The sequence below is a fragment of the Schistocerca americana genome, chromosome 1 (genome assembly GCF_021461395.2).
Source record: "Schistocerca americana isolate TAMUIC-IGC-003095 chromosome 1, iqSchAmer2.1, whole genome shotgun sequence".
NCBI lineage: Eukaryota > Metazoa > Arthropoda > Insecta > Orthoptera > Acrididae > Schistocerca > Schistocerca americana.
This window is the reverse complement of record NC_060119.1, coordinates 976,991,235-977,017,559: the sequence shown is the minus strand read 5'-3', so window position 1 is coordinate 977,017,559 and position 26,325 is coordinate 976,991,235. Positions and strand designations below refer to the sequence as shown.

Sequence of the window (26,325 nt, the reverse complement as noted above, 5' to 3'; positions counted from 1 at the left end):
GTGCTTTGATTGTGTTGATCATGTAGTAACAATGACCTTTGTAATCATAAATTAATTACATTTATCCTGTATCTTATACCATGTGTACAAACAGTGTAGTAAAAATGATTTCATGGACCAAATAAATAAATTGATAAATAGTCCTACTATAACCAATTAGGATAATTACGATTTCAAGGAGGGTGACGAGACATCCTGCTAAAAAAAAAATTCTAAAATTTTTCTGTCAAAATTACTTACAGCAGATTGTTGAGAACTCTACTAAAGATGGAAATATATTAGATCTAACGGCATGAAATAGACATGATCTCTTCAACATTGTCCAGATTGAAACTGTTAACAGTGAGCATGAGTCAGTTTAGAACTAATGAATACTGAAGTACAAAGGGCAGCTGAAACAATTTACATGTTTAATAAACAACATAAATATGAAGCAGTGTCATATCTCAACAACAAAAATCTGAAATGTGTAGCACTAGAAAGGAGCGTGCAGAGGAACTGTGACTGAAGCTTAGGAGGATAGTTGATCAAGAACTGAATACATGTGTACCTAGTTGAACAGTTGGGAGGTAATACATTTTCTGTAAAGAAACCTCTACAGAGACAATGACTACAGAACTGTTGAGGCTTTCATGACCACTTTTCATGTATTGCCTGTTGGCTTCAGTCTTGAGTTCTTTAGCCAACATTTAACGATTTGCCTGACATTTTGCCATCATGAGTGGCTGCCATTGTCAAAGGTTCACTTCCATTACTGCTGAGAGCCTGCACTATAGGGCTATATACAGACATCAAAATGAGATGTTGAATGAAATGTGTTTGGATGTTCAAAAGGGCAATGTTGCAATCTTCAACCACAACTGAATCTTACAGAAAGATCTCACAAAAAATTCACCTAGTGAGGTGGCACAGTAATGAGACACCGAATTCATATTTGGGAGGATGTGGTTCAAACCTGAGTCCGTCCATCCAAACTTAGGTTTTCTGTGATTTTTGTAAATTGCCAGGCAAATACCAGGACGATCCCTTTGAAATGGCATAACTGATTTCCTAGCTATCCTTGAAACATTCTGAGCGTGTGCTTTGTCTCTAATGACCTTGATGTTAGTGGGATGTTAAACATTAATCTCCCTTCCTTCCTTAAAAAAACTTCTAGTCAAATAAAATACAAAGGCTGTCAGTGAAATCACAGTTCTTTCAAATGTTCCTTTACAAAGAACAGGGATCCAGGAATATAGGTTCAGTTTAATTTTCACACCATTGAATAGATGAGTGGTGTAGATATTAGTGTCAGTGTTATTCAGAAACTGAACAAGGCTCCAGGGCCTAATGGAATACCTATCATATTCTACACAGAGTTTGCATCTGAGTTAGCCCCTCTCTTAACTTTGATACACTGTAGATCCCACAAACAAAAGACTGGGATTAAGAGGACTATTCAATACTAGCTATTGGCTTTACCCAGTGAAGTAACGTTAATGGCTGCTGTGACATCGCTTTTTGGTGTGTATTTCAACAGCTTGGTAATTAGTTGGTGAAGCCAATAAACGTGAAGGCAAACAATCTGCCACTGATGTGGTGTAATAGTCATTGGAGACTTACTGGACTGGATGAGAAGACTCGTCCCGTCTGGCAAGTCTTTCCTGACCCGGGGTTCTGGGTGGCTTTTCTGAACTCTACCCCTTTTCCTAAACCTCCCCAGTCCTTTCCCTCCATGCTTCTTCCTTCCCATTCAGCTCTTCTGTCAGAAGAAGGAGCCACTGGCTCTGAAAGCTTGGAAAAGGTAACCTTTTAGTGCGTGTGTTCTCCTGCCGCCACTTGGTGAATAGATTTTGTACCTCTCCTATAGAGGCACATTTCAGTCCCTCTGGAAAATGTCTCAAGTTAGTGATGAATTACATATTTCACATAAGATAGGGTTTATTATATAGGAACAAATCTTTGGTACTTACCATCAAATCCAGATGCACTTTTATTTTTCAGAGAATGTATAATTTTCTTAATTTCAAACATTGGAAAATCCAGGATGGATATGGGGAGTAGCAACCTCCTTACTTTCACTGTGAGAAGCTGGTGATACATTCCTGTGACTGAATTTTAAGAGTATGGCTTTTGAACATACTGCTGTGATTTTTCTCTTCAACAGTTTGTGCCTATGTTTTGTACTACATTTAAGAAATGCTTATTAAAAACATTTGCCATGTGTACCTCATCATTTATTGTCCTTCCATTTAATTCAGTAGTGATGTCATCCAGTTCTCTGACTGGTTGTCGTGTTTCTTGTTTCACTACATTCGATGTAGTCTTTAGTACGTTGTTGGAATTACTGATTTCTGACATAATGTGCATGTTCTTTTTCTTTTCTTTTTTTTTTTTAATAGCTTTTCTTAGTAATTTTGAGTAATTTCTATAGTGTGCAGCTACTACAGGATCTCTATTTGTTCTTGCCAACAGATACAGTTCCCTTTTCCTTTAGCTCGATACTTTAATCCTTCTAGTAATCCATGGTTTTTTACACGGCTGTTTAATCCACCCATCCATCTCATGCCTAGCCGATACACCTGCCACCTCTCCCTCTGCGTTCATAGCCAGCAAACCACCTGCCTCCAAGCAACTAGCTCCCCCCCCCCCCCCCCAAACCCCAACCCCACTTCCAATCTCCCACCTCTCTGTCCCTGCACACACCCCACTAGACACAACCCCTACCCTACCCAGTCCAAATGCAGAACTGCAATAAAGGCATTGTGCATCCAACCAGCACAGTGAAGGGTGTGTGTGTGTGTGTGTGTGTGTGTGTGTGTGTGTGTGTGTGTGTGTGTGTGTGTGTGTTTGTGTGTCTCAACTTGAGAAATAATTAATTCCGAAAGCTGACAAGTTATCTTTCTCTGATGACGAGTCAATGGTTCTGCTATTTGCTGAGCAGTTTCACAACACTGCACAAGTCTGTTACAAATATATCATTTACTTTTAAAGCTATGTGCTCATCATCACCATCACAACCACCACCACCACCACCACAACCACCACCACCACAACCAGCATCTCTGGTTACACCGTCTACTTCTTTATCTTATCCTGTATATGCTGTCCAGTCACATTAATGTGACCACCTGTCAAAAGCCCGAATAACCATCTTTCGCGAGACATGCATAAAGAGAGTTACTGAGGCTCTGTAAGGTACTGACAGGGATGTGGAGTCATGCTGACTCCATTGCTGTGACTGGCTGCACGGGTTTCTCAGTTGAAGATCCGTAGCACAAACATCCCGATTGAGGTGGTCCCACAGATCCTGAATTGGATTTAAATCCAGGGCATTTGATGGCCAGGTGAGAACAGTAAACTCATTGTGGTGTTCTGTGAACCATACACATACACATACACATACACATACACTGAGTTGTGTGATACATTACATTGCCCCGGCGGTAGATACCATTGTGCCAAGGAAGCAAAAACAGCATGTAGGGGTGGCATGGTCCCCAGGGATCGATGCATACTTGTGTTGATCCATTGTGCCTTCAGAATGACAAACTCACCCAGGGAATGCAATGAAAACATTCGCAAGGCCATAATGCTCCCTCATCTGACTTGGACCTTTCCAACAATTGTTGCAGGGCTGTACAGGCAAATGGTCATCTGTCCAAAGGAGCATAAAATATGATTCATATGAAAAGGCCTCCTTTTGTGACTTGGGGGACTTCTGGTTGCGCAATTTTTTAAATTTCAACCTCTGTTGCTGATGAACAGCAGTCAACATAGGGTACATGAACCAGGCACCTGCTGTGGAGGCCCATACACACAACGTTCACTGAATGATTATCAAGAAGATGCTGTTGGTAGCTCCTTGGTTCATCTGGGTGGTCAATTGTTCACCAGTTGTGTGTCTATTCACCCACACATCCTCGCAGCCTTTTTCACCTGTGTCATCTGTGGCCCGTGGTGCACTAAAGTCGCTTCGTGTCAGCTTTGGATGGAACCATTTTGCCACGGATGGTATACTTTAACCATGGCGGCACATCAGAAGTTTAGAGACTTAACCATTTCAAAGATGCTTCCATGTTTGACCCAAAAGCCAATGATCATGCCATTTTGGACATATGATATCAGATAAATTGCTCCATTTCCACATTACAACAGTGACTTTACAGTTCTTCACGTCCCCTGTCCTCCTCCCCCAACACGCTTTATGTACCATATACCGTCCACTGCTAGTGCTGCCATTAGTGATCTGTGAGTGGTTATTGCATGTTAAGGCCAAACACAGATAGTGGTGACGTTAATGTGACTGGACTGTGTATTAAGACAGAATACAACCTCAAAAATACTGAGACATACAGATGTGTAATGATCAGCACACGGAAGTGTGTGTGCTTATGAAGTAGTACTGAAAGTAGTTCCCTATTAATTGTAACAATTCATTGATGCCCACTGGGAAATTTTGACTTGTTTATGAAAAATAGGGTGTGCATACTATACTGTATGTTGGACAACAGCAAACGGTTAGTAATGTGTGGTGATTTAATAATGCAGATTTTCTAAGGGTCTCCAGGGTCACAGTTCTAATTCTCAGGAAATTACATTTTACCTGGAAAAATCATGGAAATCTCAGGAATTTCATAAAATATCAGAGAATTCTGTGTCTTTAACCTAGCATTGTAACTGAATTTCATTGAGTTTTATAAACCACAAATTTTAAAATACTTAATATCACAAAATGCATTAATTATATCAGTATTATTCTCTATAAACTATCATTATTTAAAACTACAGTTAAACTACTGCTTATGGCTGGTATATAGCTTAGCAGAGAGGAAAGAAAAATCATTATTGTGGTATGCTGTATGCTGTCTCCCTCACCCCTGCTCACCATTAATTTATCAGAAGCTCTTTACACCATATTTCTCCTCCGGAATTCTCAGGGAAGTTTTTTTCTGAGTTTAAGTAGCCACTCTGGAGTCTGATCTGGAAGCCTTATTTGGATCCTAGTATTTGTTCTCAATAATTAATGTTCCAACATGGACAGACAAAGAAAGTAGGACCCTAATTGATAATGTTTTCATTGATGAAGCTCAAAGCAAGAAAATAGCTGTATACTCAGTGAATAATGCTCTTGTGATTGTGATGCACAGTTAGTTATGATAAATAAGATAATGCCTTACAGCATTGATACCCCTCAGTTGAAACTGGTTAGAATAATTAATGACTGCAGAATTAATGTTTTTAAGAATCATTAACATTGATACGCAGGAGGATTTTGGAACATATATCGTGTTCAAACACTATGAATTACCTCAATGAGACTGAGCAAGGTGGTGCAGTGGTTAGCATGCTGGACTCACATTCCAGAGGACAATGGTTCAAACTTATGCCCACCCATCCTGATTTAGGTTTTCTGCAATTTCCGTAAATCGCTTCAGGCAAATGCTGGCCTTCCTCCACCCCCCACCCCCTCTAAACCAACCAACCTACCTCAGAGAGAACAACCTATTGACACAAAGTCAACACGGATTTAGAAAACATCATTTTTGTGAAACACAACTAGCAACGATCATAAAGCGGTTACGACATCGATGATTTCAGCCGTAAATAGAAATATTAGAAAAGGGTAGGAAGATTTTTCTGTTTAGAAAAAGTGACAAAAAGCAGATTTCAGAGTACCTGATGGCTCAACACAAAAGTTTTGTCTCAAGTACAGATAGTGTTGAGGATCAGTGGACAAAGTTCAAAACCATCATACATTATGCGTTAGATGAGTATGTGCCAAGCAAGATCGTAAGAGATGGAAAAGAGCCACCGTGGTACAACAACCGAGTTAGAAAACTGCTGCTGAAGCAAAGGGAACTTCACAGCAAACATAAACATAGCCAGAGCCTTGCAGACAAACAAAAATTACGCGAAGCGAAATGTAGTGTGAGGAGGGCTATGCGAGAGGCGTTCAATGAATTCGAAAGTAAAGTTCTATGTACTGACTTGGCAGAAAATCCTAAGAAATTTTGGTCTTATGTCAAAGCAGTAGGTGGATCAAAACAAAATGTCCAGACACTCTGTGACCAAAATGGTAGTGAAACAGAGGATGACAGACTAAAGGCCGAAATACTAAATGTCTTTTTCCAAAGTTGTTTCACAGAGGAAGACTGCACTGTAGTTCCTTCTCTAGATTGTCACACAGATGACAAAATGGTAGATATCGAAATAGACGACAGAGGGATAGAGAAACAATTAAAATCGCTCAAAAGAGGAAAGGCCTCTGGACCTGATGGGATACCAGTTCGATTTTACACAGAGTACATGAAGGAACTTGCCCCCTTCTTGCAGCGGTGTACCATAGGTCTCTAGAAGAGTGTAGCATTCCAAAGGATTGGAAAAGGGCACAGGTCATCCCCGTTTTCAAGAAGGGACATCAAACAGATGTGTAGAACTATAGACCTATATCTCTAACGTCGATCAGTTGTAGAATTTTGGAACACATATTATGTTCGAGTATAATGACTTTTCTGGAGACTATAAATCTACTCTGTAGGAATCAGCGTGGGTTTCGAAAAAGACGGTCATGTGAAACCCAGCTCGCGCTATTCGTCCACGAGACTCAGAGGGCCATAGACACGGGTTCACAGGTAGATGTCGTGTTTCTTGACTTCCGCAAGGTGTTCGATACAGTTCCCCACAGTCGTTTAATGAACAAAGTAAGAGCATATGGACTACCAGACCAATTGTGTGATTGGATTGAGGAGTTCCTAGATAACAGGATGTAGCATGTCATTCTCAATGGAGAGAAGTCTTCCGAAGTAAGAGTGATTTCAGGAGTGCCGCAGGGGAGTGTCATAGGACCGTTGCTATTCGCAATATACATAAATGACCTGGTGGATGACATCGGAAGTTCACTGAGGCTTTTTGCAGATGATGCTGTGGTGTATCGAGAGGTTGTAACAATGGAAAATTGTACTGAAATGCAGGAGGATCTGCAGCGAATTGACGCATGGTGCAGGGAATGGCAATTGAATCTCAACGTAGACAAGTGTAATGTGCTGCGAATACATAGAAAGATAGATCCTTTATCATTTAGCTACAAAATAGCAGGTCAGCAACTGGAAGCAGTTAATACCATAAATTATCTGGGAGTACGCATTAGGAGTGATTTAAAATGGAATGATCATATAATGTTGATCGTCGGTAAAGCAGATGCCAGACTGAGATTCATTGGAAGAATCCTAAGGAAATGCAATCCGAAAACAAAGGAAGTAGGTTAAAGTACGCTTGTTCGCCCACTGCTTGAATACTGCTCAACAGTGTGGGATCCTTACCAGATAGGGTTGATAGAAGATATAGAGAAGATCCAACGGAGAGCAACGCGCTTCGTTACAGAATAATTTAGTAATCACGAAAGCGTTACGGAGATGATCGATAAACTCCAGTGGAAGACTCTGCAGGAGAGACGCTCAGTAGCTCGGTACAGGCTTTTGTTAAAGTTTCGAGAACATACCTTCACTGAAGAGTCAAGCAGTATATTGCTCTCCTACATATATCTCGCGAAGAGACCATGAGGATAAAATCAGAGAGATTAGAGCCCACACAGAGGCATACCGACAATCCTTCTTTCCACGAACAATACGAGAGTGGAATAGAAGGGAGAACCGATAGAGGTACTCAAGGTACCCTCCGCCACACACCGTCAGGTGGCTTGCGGAGTATGGATGTAGATGTAGATGTAGCTCTTTACTCATATGAAGTGTTGAGTGCTATTGGCAAGGAATTTCAAATTGATTCCACATTTATAGATTTCCAGAAGGCTCTTTCCACTCTACCTTGCAAGCAGCTGGTAATCAAATTGCATGCTTATGGAATATCATCTGAGTTATGTGACTGTATTCATGATTTCCTGTCAGTGTGTCACAGTTTGTAGTAATCAATGGGAAGCCATGCAGTAAAACAGAAGGCTCTGAATAACCGGACATCACCCATTGGTATTTTTTGTGATCTCTCAAAGGCCTTTGACTGTGTAAATCATGGAATTCTTTTAGAGAAGCTAAATCATTATGGTTTGAGTGGGGCAGTGCACAAATGGTTTAATTCATACTTAACTGTAAGAATGCAGAAAGTTGAAATAAGTGGTTAATGTATGTGAAAACAACAGCTGATTCCTCAAACTGGTGGGCCATCAAGTATGGGGTCCCACAGGGTTCGGTCTTAGATCCTTTACTGCTCTTGATATACATTAATGACTTACCATTCCACATTGATGAAGATGCAAAGTTAGTTCTTTTTGCTGATGATACAAGTATAGTAATAACATCCAAAAACCAAGAACTAAGTGATGTAATTGTAAATGATTTTTTTCACAAAATTATTAAGTGGTTCTCAGCAAACGGACTCTCTTTAAATTTTGATAAAACTCAGTATATACAGTTCCATACAGTAAATGGCACAACTCCAGTAATAAATATAGACTCTGTAGCTAAGGTAGAATTTTCAAAATTTTTAGGTGTGTCCATTGATGAGAGGTTAAACTGGAAGCAACACGTGGATGGTCTGCTGAAACATCTGAGTTCAGCTACGTATGCTATTAGGGTTATTGCAAATTTTGGTGATAAGAATCTCAGTAAATTAGCTTACTATGCCTGCTTTCATTCACTGCTTTCGTATGGCATCATATTCTGGGGTAATTCATCGTTGAGTAGAAAAGTATTCATTGCTCAAAAACGTGTAATCAGAATAATTTCTGGAGCCCACCCACGGTCATCCTGCAGACATCTATTTAAGGATCTAGGGACCCTCACAGTAACCTCACAGTATATATATTCACTTATGAAATTTGTTGTTAATAATCCAACCCAGTTCAAAAGTAATAGCAGTGTGCATAGCTATAACACCAGGAGAAAGGATGATCTTCACTATGCAGGGTTAAATCTGACTTTGGCACAGAAAGGGGTAAATTATGCTGCCACAAAAGTCTTTGGTCACCTACCAAACAGCATCAAAAGCCTGACAGATAGCCAACTAACATTTAAAAATAAATTAAAAGAATTTCTTGATGACAACTCCTTCTACTCATTGGCTGAATTTTTAGATATAAATTAAGGGAAAAAAAACCAACTTAAACATTAGTGTCATGCAATATTTTGTGTAATGTAATATCTTGTACACACATCTTTTATTAACCTGACACATTCCACATCTTTACAAAGTGTCGTATTCATGATCTATGGAACAAGTATTAATCTAATCTAATCTAATATAAGTGATTTCTACCATCCCCCAAAATAGTTTTACAGGCCCTCTGCTGTTCCTTATCTATATAAATGATTTAGGAGACAATCTGAGTGACTGTCTTAGGTTGTTTGCAGGGTATGCTGTTGTTTATTGTCTGGTGAATCATCATAAGATCAAAACAAATTGCAAAACAGATTCAGAAAAGTTACCTGTATGGTGTGAAAATTGGCAGTTGACCCTAATTAATGAAAAGTGTGAGGTCATTTACACAAGTGCTAAAAGGAAACAATGAAACATCAGTTGTACAAGAAATATGTTAAATCTAAAGGCCATAAATCCAACTAAATACTTAGGAATTATGAGTATGAACAACTTAAATTGGAAAGAACACACAGAAAATGTTGTGGGGAAGACGAACCAAAGACTGCATTCTATTGGTGGAACATTAGAAGAAGCAATAGATCTACTAAAGAGACTGCCTACACTACTCTTGTCCATTCTTTTTTTGGAGTATTGCTTTGTAGAATGGGATCCTTATGAAGAGCAGCACATTTTGTTGTATCGAGGAATAGGGTAAAGATTGTCACTGACATAATACAGGATTTGGGATGGACATAATTAAAACAAGGGTGTTTTACATTGTGGCAGAATCTTCTCACAAAATTTCAGTCAAAAACTTTTCCCTCTGAATGTGGAAATATTTTGTTTTTGGTGACCTACATAGGGTGAAATGAACATTGTAATAAAATATGGAAACAAGAGCTTACACGGAAAGATATAGGTGTTCATTTTTTCTGCGCACTGTTCGAGATTGGAATAATGGAGATTTATTGTGAAGGTGGTTTGATGAAACCTCTGCCAGGCACTTAAGTGTGATTTGCAGAGTATCCATGTAGATGTAGAAGAAAAGTTTACAGGAAATGAATCAGCATGAAATTTATAATCAATCAAATGTTAAGATAAAATTTAATCTAGTCCATGAGAAATCGTTGTTTGAGAATAGCTGACCATATAAGCTAATCAGAAACAAAATGAAACATGCAAGGAACAAAAAAGACATTGATAATTGGAGGGATTAAAGTCGATTCACTAGAGGGATGCAAGTATCATGTGAAAGGAATCGAAAAATGTACAATGTGCAACAGAATTAAAGGATCACTTTTTCAAAACTCTGTAATTGTCTTCCATTGTGATGCATAATTCTGAAATTTGGCTCAAAGGTGCCTACAATCTCCCTCTGTTATGTTTCAAAAGTGTCACCCTGTGCCCCATCACTGGGCTTGACGACACTTCAAACAGCAAGATGTCTACACGTGCAAAAGAAAAGCCCAAAGCTCTGAAGTTCATGTGAAGTGAAAAGTAATGATATCCCAGTGGCACCAAATTTCACCACAGTTCTGCCCAGTGTTGCTATCAACGTGTCTGATGATGGGAACATTGTCAAGCCGGCCGGTGCGGCTGAACGATTCTAGGTGCTTCAGTCTGGAACCGCGCGACCGCTACGGTTGCAGGTTTGAATCCTGCCTCGGGCATGGATGTGTGTAATGTCCTTAGGTTAGTTAGGTTTAAGTAGTTCTAAGTTCTACGGGACTGATGACCTCAGATGTTAAGTCCCATAGTGCTCAGAGCCATTTGAACCATTTGAACATTGTCACACTCTATGTTAGCCACATTTAACCTCTTCTTTTAATGCTGCTGTGATGGAGATCAGAACTGCGATTCCCAGCATTGAAATAATGCAGTTTTCTTATGTGTGGCTGAGGAAAACATTTCAGACACACAACCACTTGGAATCGACATGAAATGGCCTTGGAGAGTGGCATAAAGCAAGTCACTGAAACCATCCGTTTCCTTGGTAAGTTTCTTACATGTTTTGCTGTGGAAAACAACTGTTTGCAATGCAGTGAGAAACAGGAAGACAATCTTGAAAATCTTTGATACTGCGGACATCTCACTGACACTTCAACCCTCCTCTGAGGACAGCATTGGTTAGCAATCCTATTGAATGTGATCTCACCTCTTTGGACTGCAGTACAACAATAATTTTTTCTCTGGTGTGTAGTGTAGAATGGTAAGGGACTATTCAAAACCATGCAATGAAATTTGAGCATGATTTGAAGCAGCAAGGGGTCTTATGCTTTTTCGGTGGTCCTGTTTCACAGCCTCCTGTGGCGTGATCATGGAGGGGTGTGACATTGACACATGTGTGAATAAAATAGAAAAGGATCCCTCTAAGATCCCCAGTTCAACAATAACGTCAGTGGCACCTTTTCCATTTATTGGAATTTTAAAAATGTGCCATTACAGAGAAAACCTTCAAAGAGTGCTAGGTGCCTCCCTGTAGGCAACCACTTGATGCAGTTCCGGTGCCAGTTGCTTTCAAGAAACATGTGCATTATGTCATAAGTTAGAAATTCCAAAAACAATCTTACGGCTGTAGGGAATGTAGTGAAACAAGAGACAGGACAACAGGCCAATAAATAGGATAACTTTATTTTTGTAGTAGATGGAGTGGCTATAAATGACCAGTCACAAGTAGTTGACATGTTCAATAATGATTTCCTAAATGTATTGAAAATATTGGAACGGACAATTTAAGAGGAAAAATCACAGCATTGTTGAAAAATTTTCGTAAAATTTGGTTTTATGAATGTATCAACTACTTCTCACTTTGAAATAAAGAGAATTATGTATTCTCTCAAAAATAAAATCTTATCAGGATTTGATGGTCTTTCCAATAGAGTTTAAAGGTTTGCTCCCATATAACAAGTCCTGTATCATCTGAAATATGGAATGGATCACTAACTGAAGGAATTTTTCCAGAGGGTTTGAAATATGCTGTAGTTAAACTCCTCTCTAAGAAAGATGTTAAGAGAGATGTCAATAGCTATCAGCCTGTTTCAGTACTGACATCATTTTCAGAAATTTTTGAGGTGGTGATGGATTATAGAATAGTATCCCAACTGAACTGTAATAATATCCCCAGTAAATCACAGTTTGGATTTCACAAGAGAGTGCCATTTACTTGTTCATTCAACAAATTTTACAAGCATTAAATAATGAAATAACAGTAGTTGATAATTTCTAGAACCTGTCTCAGGCATTTGTTTGAGTGAATCACAATATTCTCATAGATAAACTGAGCTTTTATGCAATTGATGGTATAGCTAACCAATGAATAATGTCATATATCACCAAAAAATGCAGAAAGTTGTGATCACATACTGAGTTCTCCAAGGCTCTATCTTAGGTCTTCCATTGTTTCTCATACTGGTAAACCAACTACCATCTAATAAACAAGAAGTAATATTAGTTCTGTTTGTGGGTGACACTAATATAGTAATCAATATAAGCATCAACAGAAGAAATGGTAAACAATAGTTTTCTATGAATGTTCTCATTCTCAATTTCAAAAAGACATTTCATGTTTAATTCTGTATGAGAAAATAATTAATTGGGTCAAAACCTCAAAATTATTAGGTGTCAATATAGATGAGAATTTAAACTGGAAAAAGCAAGTTTTGGAACAACTTAAACAACTTAGTTCAGCCACATTTGCATTTAGAGTCATTGTAGATCTTGGGGAAAGACAAATTAGTAAGTTAACATATTTTGCATATTTTCATTCAGTAATGCCATATGGAATAATGCCCTGGGGTGACTCACTTGTAGAAAGAAATTCTTCATTGCTCAGTAATATACTGTAAGAATAATATGTGGTGCTCACTAGTCATTATGTAATCAAATGTTTAAGGACTTGGGCATTTTGACTAGTGCTTGAGTGTAAGTTTATTCTGTCACAAAGTTGTAAATGATACACTGCATTTCAGAAGGAACACTAATGTATATCATTGCAATAGCAGAAGAAAAAATGATACTCATTGCTCCACATAACAGTTGTCTTTAGCACTAAAAGGAATGTTGGAGGCTGCAACCAGAATATTTTTTATCACTTACCCAGCAATATAAAATGTCTGATAAATTGCAGAGTAAATTTTGAAAAGAAACTAAAAAGTTTCTTTGAGAACTCCTGTTCTTAGAAGAATTTCTGTTACTGTAATGCGTAAAAGGTGTTGGGTAGGAATTACTAACTCACATAAGTATATTTAAAAAAGAAATTAGGGAACAGTATTTTTTATAAATGGTCAGCATGTAGCCATATTTACAAATTAATTTATATCTGTGATATGGATGTAAAATGACATGTTCCACATCATTATGATTTATCATGCAAATGGAACTTAAATCTAACTAAATAATTCTCTCTAAGTTGGTGCTTGATTTGGCTATCTTTTTCTTGTAAATAAATGTGCTTCGGTGTCTGTGTTGCTTTCTTCAGTGTTGTGCTGTATGCCTTGTAAAGAGCTGCATTATGAACTTCAGAGCTCTTTTCTGACTGACCGATGTAGTTTCCTTTCTATCCTACAAGACATCTTCATTTCCTGAGTAATCCTTGGAGGTTTTGTTTGTAGACTTTGTTTAAAAAAATTTACCCTGTGAGAAAATAGTTTTCAAATAAAATGAAGATTTTTTTCTTTATATACATCAACCTAGCTTATCTCTTTGGATAGATGACTAAACTACTCAATTTTTGGCTTATTAACTCTCCATTCAAACTTGGATTTAGTAGAGTTGTATCCCGATTAGCATTTAACATAAGTTGCATGTCATGGTCTGAGAGCTCATTGACTGTTGGTTTTCTAACATGGTAGATCTGTCTATAAATATATTATTAGTGAATGTGTTTGAGCAATTATCTACCCTAGATGGAAAGTTAGCAATAGGAAATATGTGAGTGGCATTTGTTAGTCTAATGTGTGTATCTGTTTATCAGAAGCTGAGCTGTTGCTAGTGACAGTCAGTACTGTAACTGAATCATTGTGTAAATTAACTCCAAGTCAACTATATAAGATGCCACAAAGCAGTGGTGTTTATGCTTATATCCATGATTAATGACTTCTTGTAGATAGATTTTGTGTGCTTGTTGGCCTCTGTAAGTTATTGCTTCATTGTGCAACATTTTGTTGTTTATAAAGTGTCTAACTACAGGCAACAAACAAAAAACTGTATCACATGCTGTAAAATTGAAACTGACTGAAAAACGCAATTGATAGGAAACTTAGGTGATGACCTAAAATTTAATATGGGGAAAGAAGTTTAAAATACCATAAGTAATAAAGACCAAATCAAATATGATTGTTTAAAAGAAGCAAGAAAAGTAAACAACAACAATGAAGTTTTATGTAGTTTGTTGTTAAATGATCAAATTAATGTAACATTAATGATGGGTTGGCTATTTCAGAGCAAATGACTCAGTTGTTAAACCTCTTTATAAGAAAGGTGACAAGAAAGACTTAAATAATTGTCATCCTTTTTCCTTACTGATGTCTTTCTCTAAAATACTTGAAAAAATAATGTACTCGAATAGTCTCACATTTAAGTAGAAATAACTTACTTTGTGCATCGTAGTGTGGATTCCAGAAGGGTTGCTCCACTGAGAAGCTATTTATACATTCAATCATCAAATATTACAAGCTTTAAGTAATAAAATATTGCCAGTTGTTATCTTCTGTGATCATTTCAAGAAAAGTACTTTCATGGATTCAATGGCTTTACACACAAACGATATGAATCACACTTAACAAACAGAATTCAAAAAGTTGTGTTGAATAATTCAGATACTGTTGAAAGGAGAGAAAATTTTAGTGACTGCAGAGAAATCATGGAGTGAGGCCGACAAGGTTCAGTTTTGGGTCCAATTGTGTTATTTATGTAAATGAATGACATTCCAGTTAACATTCATTAAGCGGAATTTGCACTTTTTGCAGTTGATACTAATGTTATAGTAAATCCCATTAGAGGGAAAGCAGCAGAAGAGATTGTTAATGATGCTTTCCAAAAAATTATTAAGTAGTTCTCTGAAAATGAGCTCTACCTAAATTTTGAGATAACACACAATATTAATTGCTGTACAATAACTAGAGAGATATCAATAATTGATGTAGCACCTGAACAGGAGTCAGTAAATAGGGTAGGAGGCTCCAAATTTTTGGATGTACTTATTGATGAAAACTTGAACAGAAAGAAGCTCTTTGTCTAATTGCTAAACTGGGAAACAATGGTATCAACCTCCTGACATATTTTGCATATTTCAATTCAATAGCATCTTATGGAATAATTTTCTGTGGTAACTTATTACTTACAAAAAAATATTGATTGCAAAAAAGTGAGTAGTGAGATAATATTTGTTGTTCATCTGTGGTCATCAAGTAGGCACCTCTTCAAGGAGTTGGGCATTTTAACTGCTCCATGATAGTATACATATTTCCTAATTAAAGTTATCATAAATAATCTAGCATAATTTCAGAAAAATAATGATGTCCATACTTGCAACGCTAGAGGGAAAAAGACCTTTATTGTAATATTTATTGAAGGTGTCAGTGGCTCAGAAAGAAGTTCAGTATACAGCAAAAAAACTTCTGATCATTTGCCCAATACCATATATTGTCTGACAGGTATCAAAGCATGTTTTAAATCTAGCGTAAAATCATTTATCTTGGACTATTCTTTGTAGTCCATGGATGATTTTTGATTTAAAAACTTGTAGCTTGTTAGAAAATCACTACTGAGTATTAGGACTAAAAATAATATGTTCATTTATGTTAATATTGATCATGTATACATGTCCTGTAAACTGTTCATTCCACATCATTTCGATAAAAGAATAGTTGAAATGATTGACTGAATACCTTACTATCTTATGAACTAACAAACAAACAAATGTTATAGGGGGTTCAGCAGGTAGGAAAAACAAATTAAAAGCATTTTGTGGTGGCTAGTTTCAGAGCTACACCTGTGTCACATAAAGCTTAATGATTTGTTTGGTGAATGGTAAAATGCCAATTTCAAAACTGTAGAAGATTGGAAAGACAGTTGTCATTGAAAGAGCCACCTCCTCGCCCCCCCCCCCCCTCCCCTCCCCCAATTCTTTCTTTTTCTTCATGTGTTGTAATATGGAAGTGTAAAATTGAAAGCCTGTTGTCAGAGGAAAACTTACTCTGCCCTGATTATTCAGTGATCTTCTTTACTTCAATTGAGTGTGGATGCCCCACATGAGGAAGTTGGCAAAGTTGTTGATCTCCTAAAGAAGGTAGTTGTCCTAAGTGTAAAAGAATTAAAAATGAAAACAATGGTGCCTAATGTCTGTAAATAGCTTGAAACCAAGTACCACAAAAAAACAATTTCTTAAACAAAGTTAAAGATACATGGTGACAGTTGTCAGTGTTCCTGCAAATTCTCCTTCCAGACAAACCTAGATGATTTAATGAAATCAGTTAAATGAAAAGGTGGAGGGGGAATTTATAAAATTTTTGTCATATTGCAATCTTCTGTTGTATGAAAATGTTGAAGTCTTGAATTTCTGTTGAAAATGAGTAGTTGTTTCTTTTAAGATAAGAGATGGAATTGTAGAAATACCTGTGAAAACTATAAGCATTGTACAGTTAGTCATTATGAAGTTTATTTTTGTGCAGTTTTACTGGTAGTAAGTTCCAGAAGCATCTATTGCAGCATGAATATGCAAGTTTCAAATAGTGGTTGTCTTGTCACAGTGGCTAAAACTAAAATGTTAGCACAGTATCAGAAATGGATTTGTTAAGAGTGTATGACACTAAGTAAAGGCTATCCTCAACAACAAAATCTGGCTGTTATCCGGTTCAGTTTCAATGCCCAGTTGCTCAGTTCTCTGACAGTAGATCCCACTTGCCCCGTATTCACTCTCAAGACACTGGGGTAGGTCCACTCATGTCAGCCTTCAGACATATATCTGTAAGCTCATTGCCACATTGTAGCATACTCACAGCTGTGAAGGTGCATTGGGGCAAGGAGCTGGTGATAAAGACATCTGGCATAGTGAGTCTGTGAATTCCCACTGTGCTTGTGAGACTTGTTGAAACTCGAGCGTTGTTTATCACAGTGCTATGGCAACGAAGAAGGCATGCTACAAAAGTTCACGGTAGGAATGTGCATTCTATACTGGATAGAACCACATTTAGCTGGGGTAGTTCTGGCTGGGATAGTTTCAAGCTTATTTTGTGGCCATCAGTCTGAAGACGTGTGATACAGTTCTCCACATTACTCTATCTTGAGGAAGCATCTTCATCTCCAAATAACTACTACAATATGCAACCATTAGAACTTGCTTACTATATTCGCCTCCTGGTCTCTCTACAAATTTTGCCCCAATTCTATTCATTTCTTTCTCATTAGCAATGCAATCTACCTGTCTAATCTTCAGCAGTTTGCTGTAGCACCAATGTTCTAAAATATCTATTCCCCTCTTGTCTGAACTGCTTCAGGTTTCATTTCCATACAAGGCTACACTACTCCCAAGTCCCTTCAAGAAAGACTTTCTTACACAAAAATTTGTATTCGGTGTTAACAAATTTCTCTTCTTGAGAAACACCTGTCTTGCCATTGCCAGTGTACATTTTTTATCCTCTGTTACTTTCAGTGTCTTATTTCCTAATCTGATTCCTTCAGTATCATTTAATTTAATTCGACTACATTCCATTACCAATGTTTTGCTTTTGTTGTTGTTCATTTTTTGTCTGTCTTTCAAGACACTGTCTATTCCAGCCAAACTGCCCTTGCAAGTCCTTGTCTACCTCTAGCAGAATTAAAAAGTCTTTTGCAAACCTCAAAGTATTTATTTCTTCTCCCTGAACTTTATTCACTTCTCTGAACTTTTCTTTGATTTTCTTACTGCTTGCTCAGTGTACTATGTAAGTTGATAAGAGTTGTGTACAGAATTTTTAATAACCTTTTCTCCTTGCCTTAATCTTTGAATTACAGATAAACTCTCCAGCTTTTCATTTTCTGTTGCAGGTTGGAAAGATATCCTTATTTCTGCTGCTGTTGATTGTGCAAATGAAGACAACACGCCATTATGCCGAGAATATGAAATTATGAAATACCCAACTGTAAAGTTTTTTGGTGCTAACACTAAGGCAGGTGACATGGGTACAGAAATCGCAAAAGGAAATTCAGCAGATGAATTAGTACATAATGCTATTAACATGCTAAAAAAGGAACAAGCTGATGGAAGAGGTTTCAATTGGCCTAACATTACACCATACAGGTAAATTTACTGTCATTACATGGTTCTGTGTGATACCATTTATCTGAGTGATCTCAATAAAACTTTGATTAGTAAAGAAAAATGTCAGTAGGCTAAAAATGTTTTGAGCTTCTACTGCACTGTACTGCGAGATGTACATTTAACATCAATAGAAGGAACAGTGTGAGATGGTGCACGTAAGTTCAGGAAGAGCAGATTCCAAATCCCTGTCCAGAAGTCTAAATTAAGATTTCATGTGGTTTCCCTAAATCACTAAGGGCTAATGCCAGGGCAGTTCCTTTGGAAAGGATACGATCAATCTACCTTCTCATCCTTGTCTTCTCTGGGCTTGTGATCTATCTTTCATGACATTATCTTTGACAGAATATGAAACCCTTATCTTCCTTTCCTCTCTAAACAAACAAGTTAAGAAAAAAAAATTGACAATGCTATTCCAGCAGCGGAAACTAATTTGCAGGCTAACAGAATACCAAACTGGTTGCCCTTTCAGATCTTGCTCTCAAAGATGTCATTTTTTGGTAGCTAATAAAAAAGAGTGATGGAATCATAAATCACCAATCCACTTGGAAGAGCACAAGGATTTGGTGAAACAGGAACATTTTCTGACATGTTTAGGTGTGAAAACCATGCTGGTTGAATGGTGAGCAGGTGAGCACAAAATAGAACTTCTGGTTAATAATTGGACTCAAGGTTACTACCTTGTCTGGCTTCATACTACTGAAAATAGAGAGGAAATACTAGTAATTAGAAACTATATCGTAAGCTGCATTCCAAACAAGGCAAGAGTAAAGGTTTGGTGGAGGATGAGAGTGGGAGCAAAGTCATAAACATAAATTTTTAATTTTTTCATTTCACCCTTTTTTGTCATTGCTAGAGTCTGTTGGTATTTTACTCAAGGCAAGAATAAAGGTTTGGTGGAGGATGAGAGTGGGAGCAAAGTCATAAACATAAATTTTTAATTTTTTCATTTCACCCTTTTTTGTCATTGCTAGAGTCTGTTGGTATTTTACTGCATTCTGCCATTTCATAAAATACTGCTATTGATGATTCATTCATTCAGGAAATATGTAGTAACCATCAGAATCCAAATTTTACTATTTCATTTATGTGCTAATTTATGTAACTGATTCAGTGTAAAGGAGACTCATCGGTGTAAATTGTTTCTTTCATCATTTTTCTACTGCAGCAATTGATGTTGCAGATAAGACTTCTACAACTTTTTTTCCTATGGGGCTGTTGTTCATTTAATACATTTTATTCATAATAAGCCTGAGGGGGACCTGCAGGGAACTATCCTTTTCAAATGCCTGCACCTCTTATAATCTTACCCTCCCTCACATGACCAGTAGATTTTCACTCTTCTAAATAATTGATTCGTTTCATAAGCTTTGAAAGGAGTGCCCACTAATCACTTATTCTGTGATACTAACAATATTCCAAAGAGTTTACAAAGCAAAAAGAGTTTGCAAACTTTCTTGACAAAAGAATAATCTTTACCGAGTTATATCATTATTTTGTAAATGAATCCAGAAATAAATTTAATAGTTAGCATCAGATTGCATAATTAATAATAGGAATTTTAAGTATGCCAGATATTTCATAATTTCAAATATTTCTAAAAGAAAAGTAGTTTTAACTGTACATACAGAGTTAATACATATTGATTGTAACAAAGTAATTTCTTTTTATACATTTTAGACTGAAATATACCACATCATATACAAAATCATATGAAATTCTTTTAGTTAAACTGCTGAGTTAATATTAACCTATAAAAGATTCGCTAAAATATTGTTGGTATCGATTACTTCTGTTGAATAAAGTTAACAGGGTGTCCCTTTACACTTTACAACCACTTCAGTTATGGGTCTCCAAATGCTGTTTTGTAATTCTAGCTGTTGTTGAGTGCTACACTTGCTCTAATTTTGTTTCCTGTTGGCAAAAATGTAGGCCCTTCTTTTCTGTTGCCTGGAGACAGTTCTTATTTTGTTTAGTAATTGTTGTTGATTTTGGTCTGTATGTTAGTGGAGGTAGTAGGCATTTTTGTAAAGCTTGAGTTTAGAAATTAGTGGTAATGTTGCAAGCCAAAGTACACTAAACACTCACTAATTTGGTCCTCAGTAGTCCTGCCTCTCAGTAATCTGGCCCACATCAAGCCTTTAGTCACTCAAGCGGATGTTAGATGAAATGCTGTTTATGACATCAAAAAGGAAGGTGATGATATTCAACAGTTGTTGTTGTTGTTGTTGTTGTTGTGCTCTTCAGTCCAGAGACTGGTTTGATGCTGCTGTCTGTGCTACTCTATCCTGTACAAGCTTCTTCATCTCCGAGTAACTTACTGCAACCTACATCCTTCTAAATCTGCTTAGTGTATTCATCTCTTGGTCTCCCTCTATGATTTTATCCTCCACACTTCTCTCCAATACTAAACTCGTGATCCCTTGATGCCTCAGAATGCGTCCTACCAACCATGCCCTTCTTTTAGTCAGGTTGTGCCACAAATTCCTCTTCTCCCCAATTCTGTTCAGTACCTCCTGATTAATTATGTGATCTACCCTTCTCATCTTCAGCATTCTTATGTAGCACGACATTTTGAAAGCTTGCATTCTTTTCTTGTCTAAACTATTTATCATCCATATTTCCCTTCCGTCATGGATACACTCCATACAAATACTTTCAGAAAAGACTTACAGACACTTGAACCTGTGCTCGATGTTAACAAATATCTCTTCTTTGGAAATGTTTTCCTTGCCATAGCCAGTCTACATTTTATATCCTCTCTACTTCGACCATCATCAGTTATTTCGCTCCCCAAATTGCGAAACTTACCTACTGTAAATGTCTAATTTCCTAACGTAATTCCCCCAGCACCACTTGATTTAATTCAACTGCATTCCATTATCCTCATTTTGCTTTTTTTTATATTTCTCTTATATCCTCCTTTCAAGACACTGTCCATTCTTTTCAACAGCTCTTCCAGGTCCTTTGCTGTCTCTAACAGAATTACAGTGTCATCGGCAAACCTCAGAGTTTTTATTTTTTTTCCTTGGATTTTAATTCCTACTCCTACTCCAAATGTTTCTTTTGTTTACTTTATTGCTTGCTCAATATACAGTTTTAATAACATCACCCAGGCTACAACCCTGTCTTACTCCCTTCTCAACCACTGCTTCCCTTTCATGCCCCTTGATTCTTATGACTGTCGTCTGGTTTCTGTACAAATTGTAAAAAGCCTTTTGGTCCCTGTATTTTACCCATGCCACCTTCAGAATTTGAAAGAGAGTGTTCTAGTCAACATTGTCAAAAGCTTTCTCTAAGTTTACAAAGGCTAGAAACGTAAGTTTGCCTTTCCTTAATCCATCTTCTAAGATAAGTCGTATTGCTTTTATAATCCAATATTTCCATGGAATCCAAACCGATCTTCCCTGAGGTCGGCTTCTACTGGTTTGTCCATTCGTCTGTCAACACCTGCTTTCTTTGGGATTGGAATTATTATATTCTTCTTGAAGTGTGAGGGTATTTCACCTGTCTCATACACCTTGCTCACCAGATGGTAGAGTTTTGCCATGGTTGGCTCTCCCAAGCCTATTAGTAGTTCTGATGGAATGTTGTCGACTCCCGGGGCCTTTTATTGGCTTATGTGTTTCAGTGCTCTGTTAAACTCTTCACGCAGTATCGTATCTCCCATTTCATCTACATGTGTGCTCTTCCATTTCCATAATATTGTCCTCAAGTACATCACCCTTCTGTAGCCCCTCTATATCCTCCTTCCACCTTTCTGCTTTTCTTTATTTGCTTAGGACTAGTTTCCCATCTGAGCTCTTGACATTCATACAGATGGTTCTCTTTCCTCCAAAGGTCTCTCTAATTTTCCTGTAGGCAGTATCTATTTTACCCCTAGTGATGTATACCTCTACATCCTTACACTTGTCCCTGCGGAGCCATTTTGCACTTCTTTTTAGTCTCATTTTTGAGATGTTTGTATTTCTTTTCACGTGCTTCATTTACTTCATTTTTATATTTTCTCCTTCATTAGTCAAATTCAATATCTCTTCTGTTACCCATGGATTTTTCTAGCCCTCGTCTTTTTACCTACTTGATCCTCGGCTGCCTTCTCTATTTCATCTCTGAAAGCTACCCATTCTCCTTCTGCTGTATTTTTTCCCCCTGTATTTGTCAGTCGTTCCCTAATACTCTTTCTGAAACCCTCTACAACCTTTGGTTCTTTCAGTTTATCCAGGTACCATCTACTTGAATTCTTACTTTTTTGCAGTTTCTTCAGTTTTAATCTATTGTTCATAACCAAAAAATTGTGGTAGGAGTCCACATCTGCCCCTGGAAATGTCTTACTTAACAATTTAAAACCTGGTTCTTAAATCTCTGTCTTACCATTATATAATCTATCTGAAATCTTCCAGTGTCTCCAGGCCTCTTCCTCATGTACAACCTTCTTTCATGATTCTTAAACGAAGTGTTAGCTATGATTAAGTTATGACTCTGCACAAAATTCTACCAGGCGGCTTCCTCTTTCATTCCTTACACCCAGTCTATGTTCACCTACTATTTTCCTTCTCTCCTTTCCCTATTATCGAATTCCAGTCCCCCATGATTATTAAATTTTTGTTCCCTTTTACTAACTGAATTATTTCTATAGTCGCATAATACATTTGTTCAATCTCTTTATCATGTGCAGAGCTAGTTGGCATATAAAATTGTACCACTGTGGTAAGTGTGGGCTTCATGTCTATACATCAACAGTATATAGCCCAAAAGGTGAGCGAGTTGGGAAAACGGAAGGTTATGCAAAAGATAGAGAATGAGAAACTGGTTGTAGTTGTTTATATGTGGTTCGTGCAACAACACAGTACAGGAATTCCTGTCAGTGACCCAATAATGAAGGAAAAAGGCTTTGCGTTTAACAAAAAACTTGGTGGCAGTAACTTGTTTGCAACAAGCGAGTTTTGGCTGTCAAACTGTTAAAAAACGATATGGCGCCCAGCAGCTGGCAGTCACTGAGGAAAGTCACTCAGCTAACAAAAAATATGCAGAAGTGTTTGTAAAGAATATACAGACATGATAGAAGAAGAAGATTTAATTGCTGATGTCTTGTACAATGCTGATAAAACCAGGTCTCTTTTACAAGGTGCTTCCCTCAAAAACATGAGCTGCTGAGAGTGAGATGTAAGCTATACAAACAACAGAAACAGCACATAATGTTCATGGTGAGTTATAATACAAATGGGAGTCATAAACTACCACTCATACTCTTCGTCGAATCAAGCCTTGGAAGGCCCAACGTTACGGACTGTTTGCCATGTCATCATCAGCCGAGAGGTGTCATTGAATGTGGATATGGAGGGGCATGTGGTCAGCACATGCTCTTCCATCCATTGTCAGTTTTCGTGACTGTAGCTGCTACTCCTCAATCAGGTAGCTCCTCAATTGGCTTCACAAGGGCAGAGTGCACACCCCTTACCAACAGCGCTCAGCAGAACCAGGTGGTCACCAATCCAAGTGCTAACCAAACCCAAGAGTACTTAATTTCACTGACCTGACAGTAACCGGTGTTACAATTGTGACAAGGCCATTGGAAGCCTACACTGGTCATAATGATTGGGAAAGCCTAAATTCCCCATTGTTTACAACACAGCGTTAGAAACACACTTTCAGCGCAACATTGTGCTCAGATGATACCTTGGATGGGCAGAGAAATACTCTCTTAGTGCTTCCACAAAACATTTGTACCAGCTGTGAAGAAGAAGAAGAAGAAGAAGAAGCCTTCCACTAAAAGCTGCCCCAATAACTGATGGTGCTCCCGGTCACCCATCTGATGTGACTGGAAAGTCTGATGGTATGCAAGCACTCTTTCTTCCTCCCAGTGTGATGGCCCTGATTCATCCCATGGACCAGGAAATTTCAGAATCAATTAAACATCATTTTTGACATGTGCTATTTGTCTCCTTGCTGAACGAATATGATAATGACTATGCTGCAACAGTATTGTAGTGTGGAGAGAAATAAACTTATGTGATGTTGCTTTCCAAACAGCAGAAGCATGTGATAAAGTAGAGACCACTGGCATAATGAATGGCTGGAGAAAAGTGTGGCCCTCGATTAACACACAGTTGGAGCCAGTGCTAGGTGACAGTGATGCACCAGTCTACTCAGAATCATCATTTGCTGACACTTTGCATGTTAAAAAATTTCACAAATTTTCAGGAGGCGGCGAAATTTATGAATATGATGTTGGTAAGTGGCTGAATTAGGAAATCTGTGAGATAGACCAAACTTTAATAAATGAAGAAATAAAAAAAAGAAGCTTACAGAAAAATAATGGCGAAAGTGGTGAAGAAGAGGACATAGGAGGAGAGAGCATGAAGATTTCTCATAATGCTGGTGCTGAAGCTGCAGATACCTTCCTGAAGTACATTATGCAACAACAAGATATATGCAGTACCAATGTAATGCTTGTAAAGCAGTTGCATGATCAAGCATGCTACCAACGCTTATCATCATTGTGATGACCAAGAATCAGGACATGTCTCACCATCAATGATACTGCTCACTCAAGGATTAAATTTTTTATGAAAAAAAATTAATGTATATTTGGATGTAATAAAATATAGTCCTTATGTGTTTAAACCTAATTTCAGACACTCTCAATAATCTGGCAGTTCTTCTACTCTGGAATCCATATGTGCTAGGAATGGCTGGATTAGCGAGAATGTAGTGTATTTGACTTGCTGCTTGGTAAAATTTGGAAGCCTTTTTGTATTCTATTCCCAAACTTTTGGATACAGTATTATTAGGGAAACAATGCTACCCAAGTACTGCTTGGCCACCAATTCTGTCTTTCCATCTCTAATTATTGGATGGGCTGTTGCAGGGTTTCTACTCAACACCTAGCTAACTGTCTTGGTTTTGCTGATTTTAGAACCATTTTGTGAATGCTTCATGCCAAAATCTAATTTGGTCTGTACCTTCAGATTTGTCTTGTCCTTAACCATTACTTCATTGGCTATGATGATGATGATGATGATGATGATGATGATGAAGAGAAGTGGCAAAAGACAACCTCCTTGTTAGGCACCACTCAGATTTTCAAATGAACCTGACCTTCCTCTCTGGAGCTGTACCAGACTTTTGGTTTCATCATATAATCGTCTTAATCACTTAATGATAACTGCAACTTTCTTATGCATCAGCTGTTCCCAATATGTCTGCGTGGTAGGTGGTTATGGGCTTTCTTCATTTCCAGAAAACCAGTTCTATGTTTTTTATTTTTCTCCCAGCGATTCTTGCACACTATCCTGTGGCAAAAATGAGGCAAGTAGTTAGTAGTCTTTGAGGCTTAAAACTACATTTCTCCTTCTCGCGTATAGATTAATGGCTTTTCTTGTTTTATTCTTGGGGATGGACTCAGATATTTAGTCCACGGGATAATAGTTACACCTCAGTAGTTTGTGCTCTTATTTCTATCACTCTCATAAAATAATGGAATGATGACTCCTTGCTTCCATTTGTTAGGTACTGCATTTATTATTTCCTAATTATGTTTAGGACTTTGTACAGTCATTGTTGACCAATCTCTCAAAGTGCTGTGATCATTTATATACTGACTTCATATGATCCTGAACTGTTGTTTTCAATTTTAGATAGTGCTTCCTCAACTTAATCAAGTCAATCTACATGCCTTTACATTACTAGATCCATACACAGGAACGTCATCTGCATTACAGTTTAACATAGTACAATCTGCATCACAGTTTAACACAGTATCATCTGCATTATTTCATTCCCTTCTTGCTTTCGTTTGTATTTGTGGACTACTAATCTAAAGAACTACTGTAAAGATTTTGATCTGGTTTTGACTAATAGATATATGGATTCACAAGGAAGATTAGTGATGGGTTTATAGGGCAAAGGGATTAAGATTAGTGTATACAATTCATTGGGAATTGGCTGAACTATGATGAATT

At 37.6% G+C, this 26,325-nt stretch overlaps 1 protein-coding gene across 1 annotated transcript in view; it reads left to right on the top strand.

The window, feature by feature from the left end:
• Positions 1-26,325, top strand: part of LOC124615755 (sulfhydryl oxidase 1-like) — a 66,484-nt gene that overhangs the window by 20,844 nt on the left and 19,315 nt on the right. Inside the window, exon 2 of the mRNA XM_047143847.1 lies at positions 18,094-18,346. Coding sequence (XP_046999803.1) covers positions 18,094-18,346 — 253 coding nt within the window. The remainder of the gene's footprint in view (positions 1-18,093; positions 18,347-26,325) is intronic.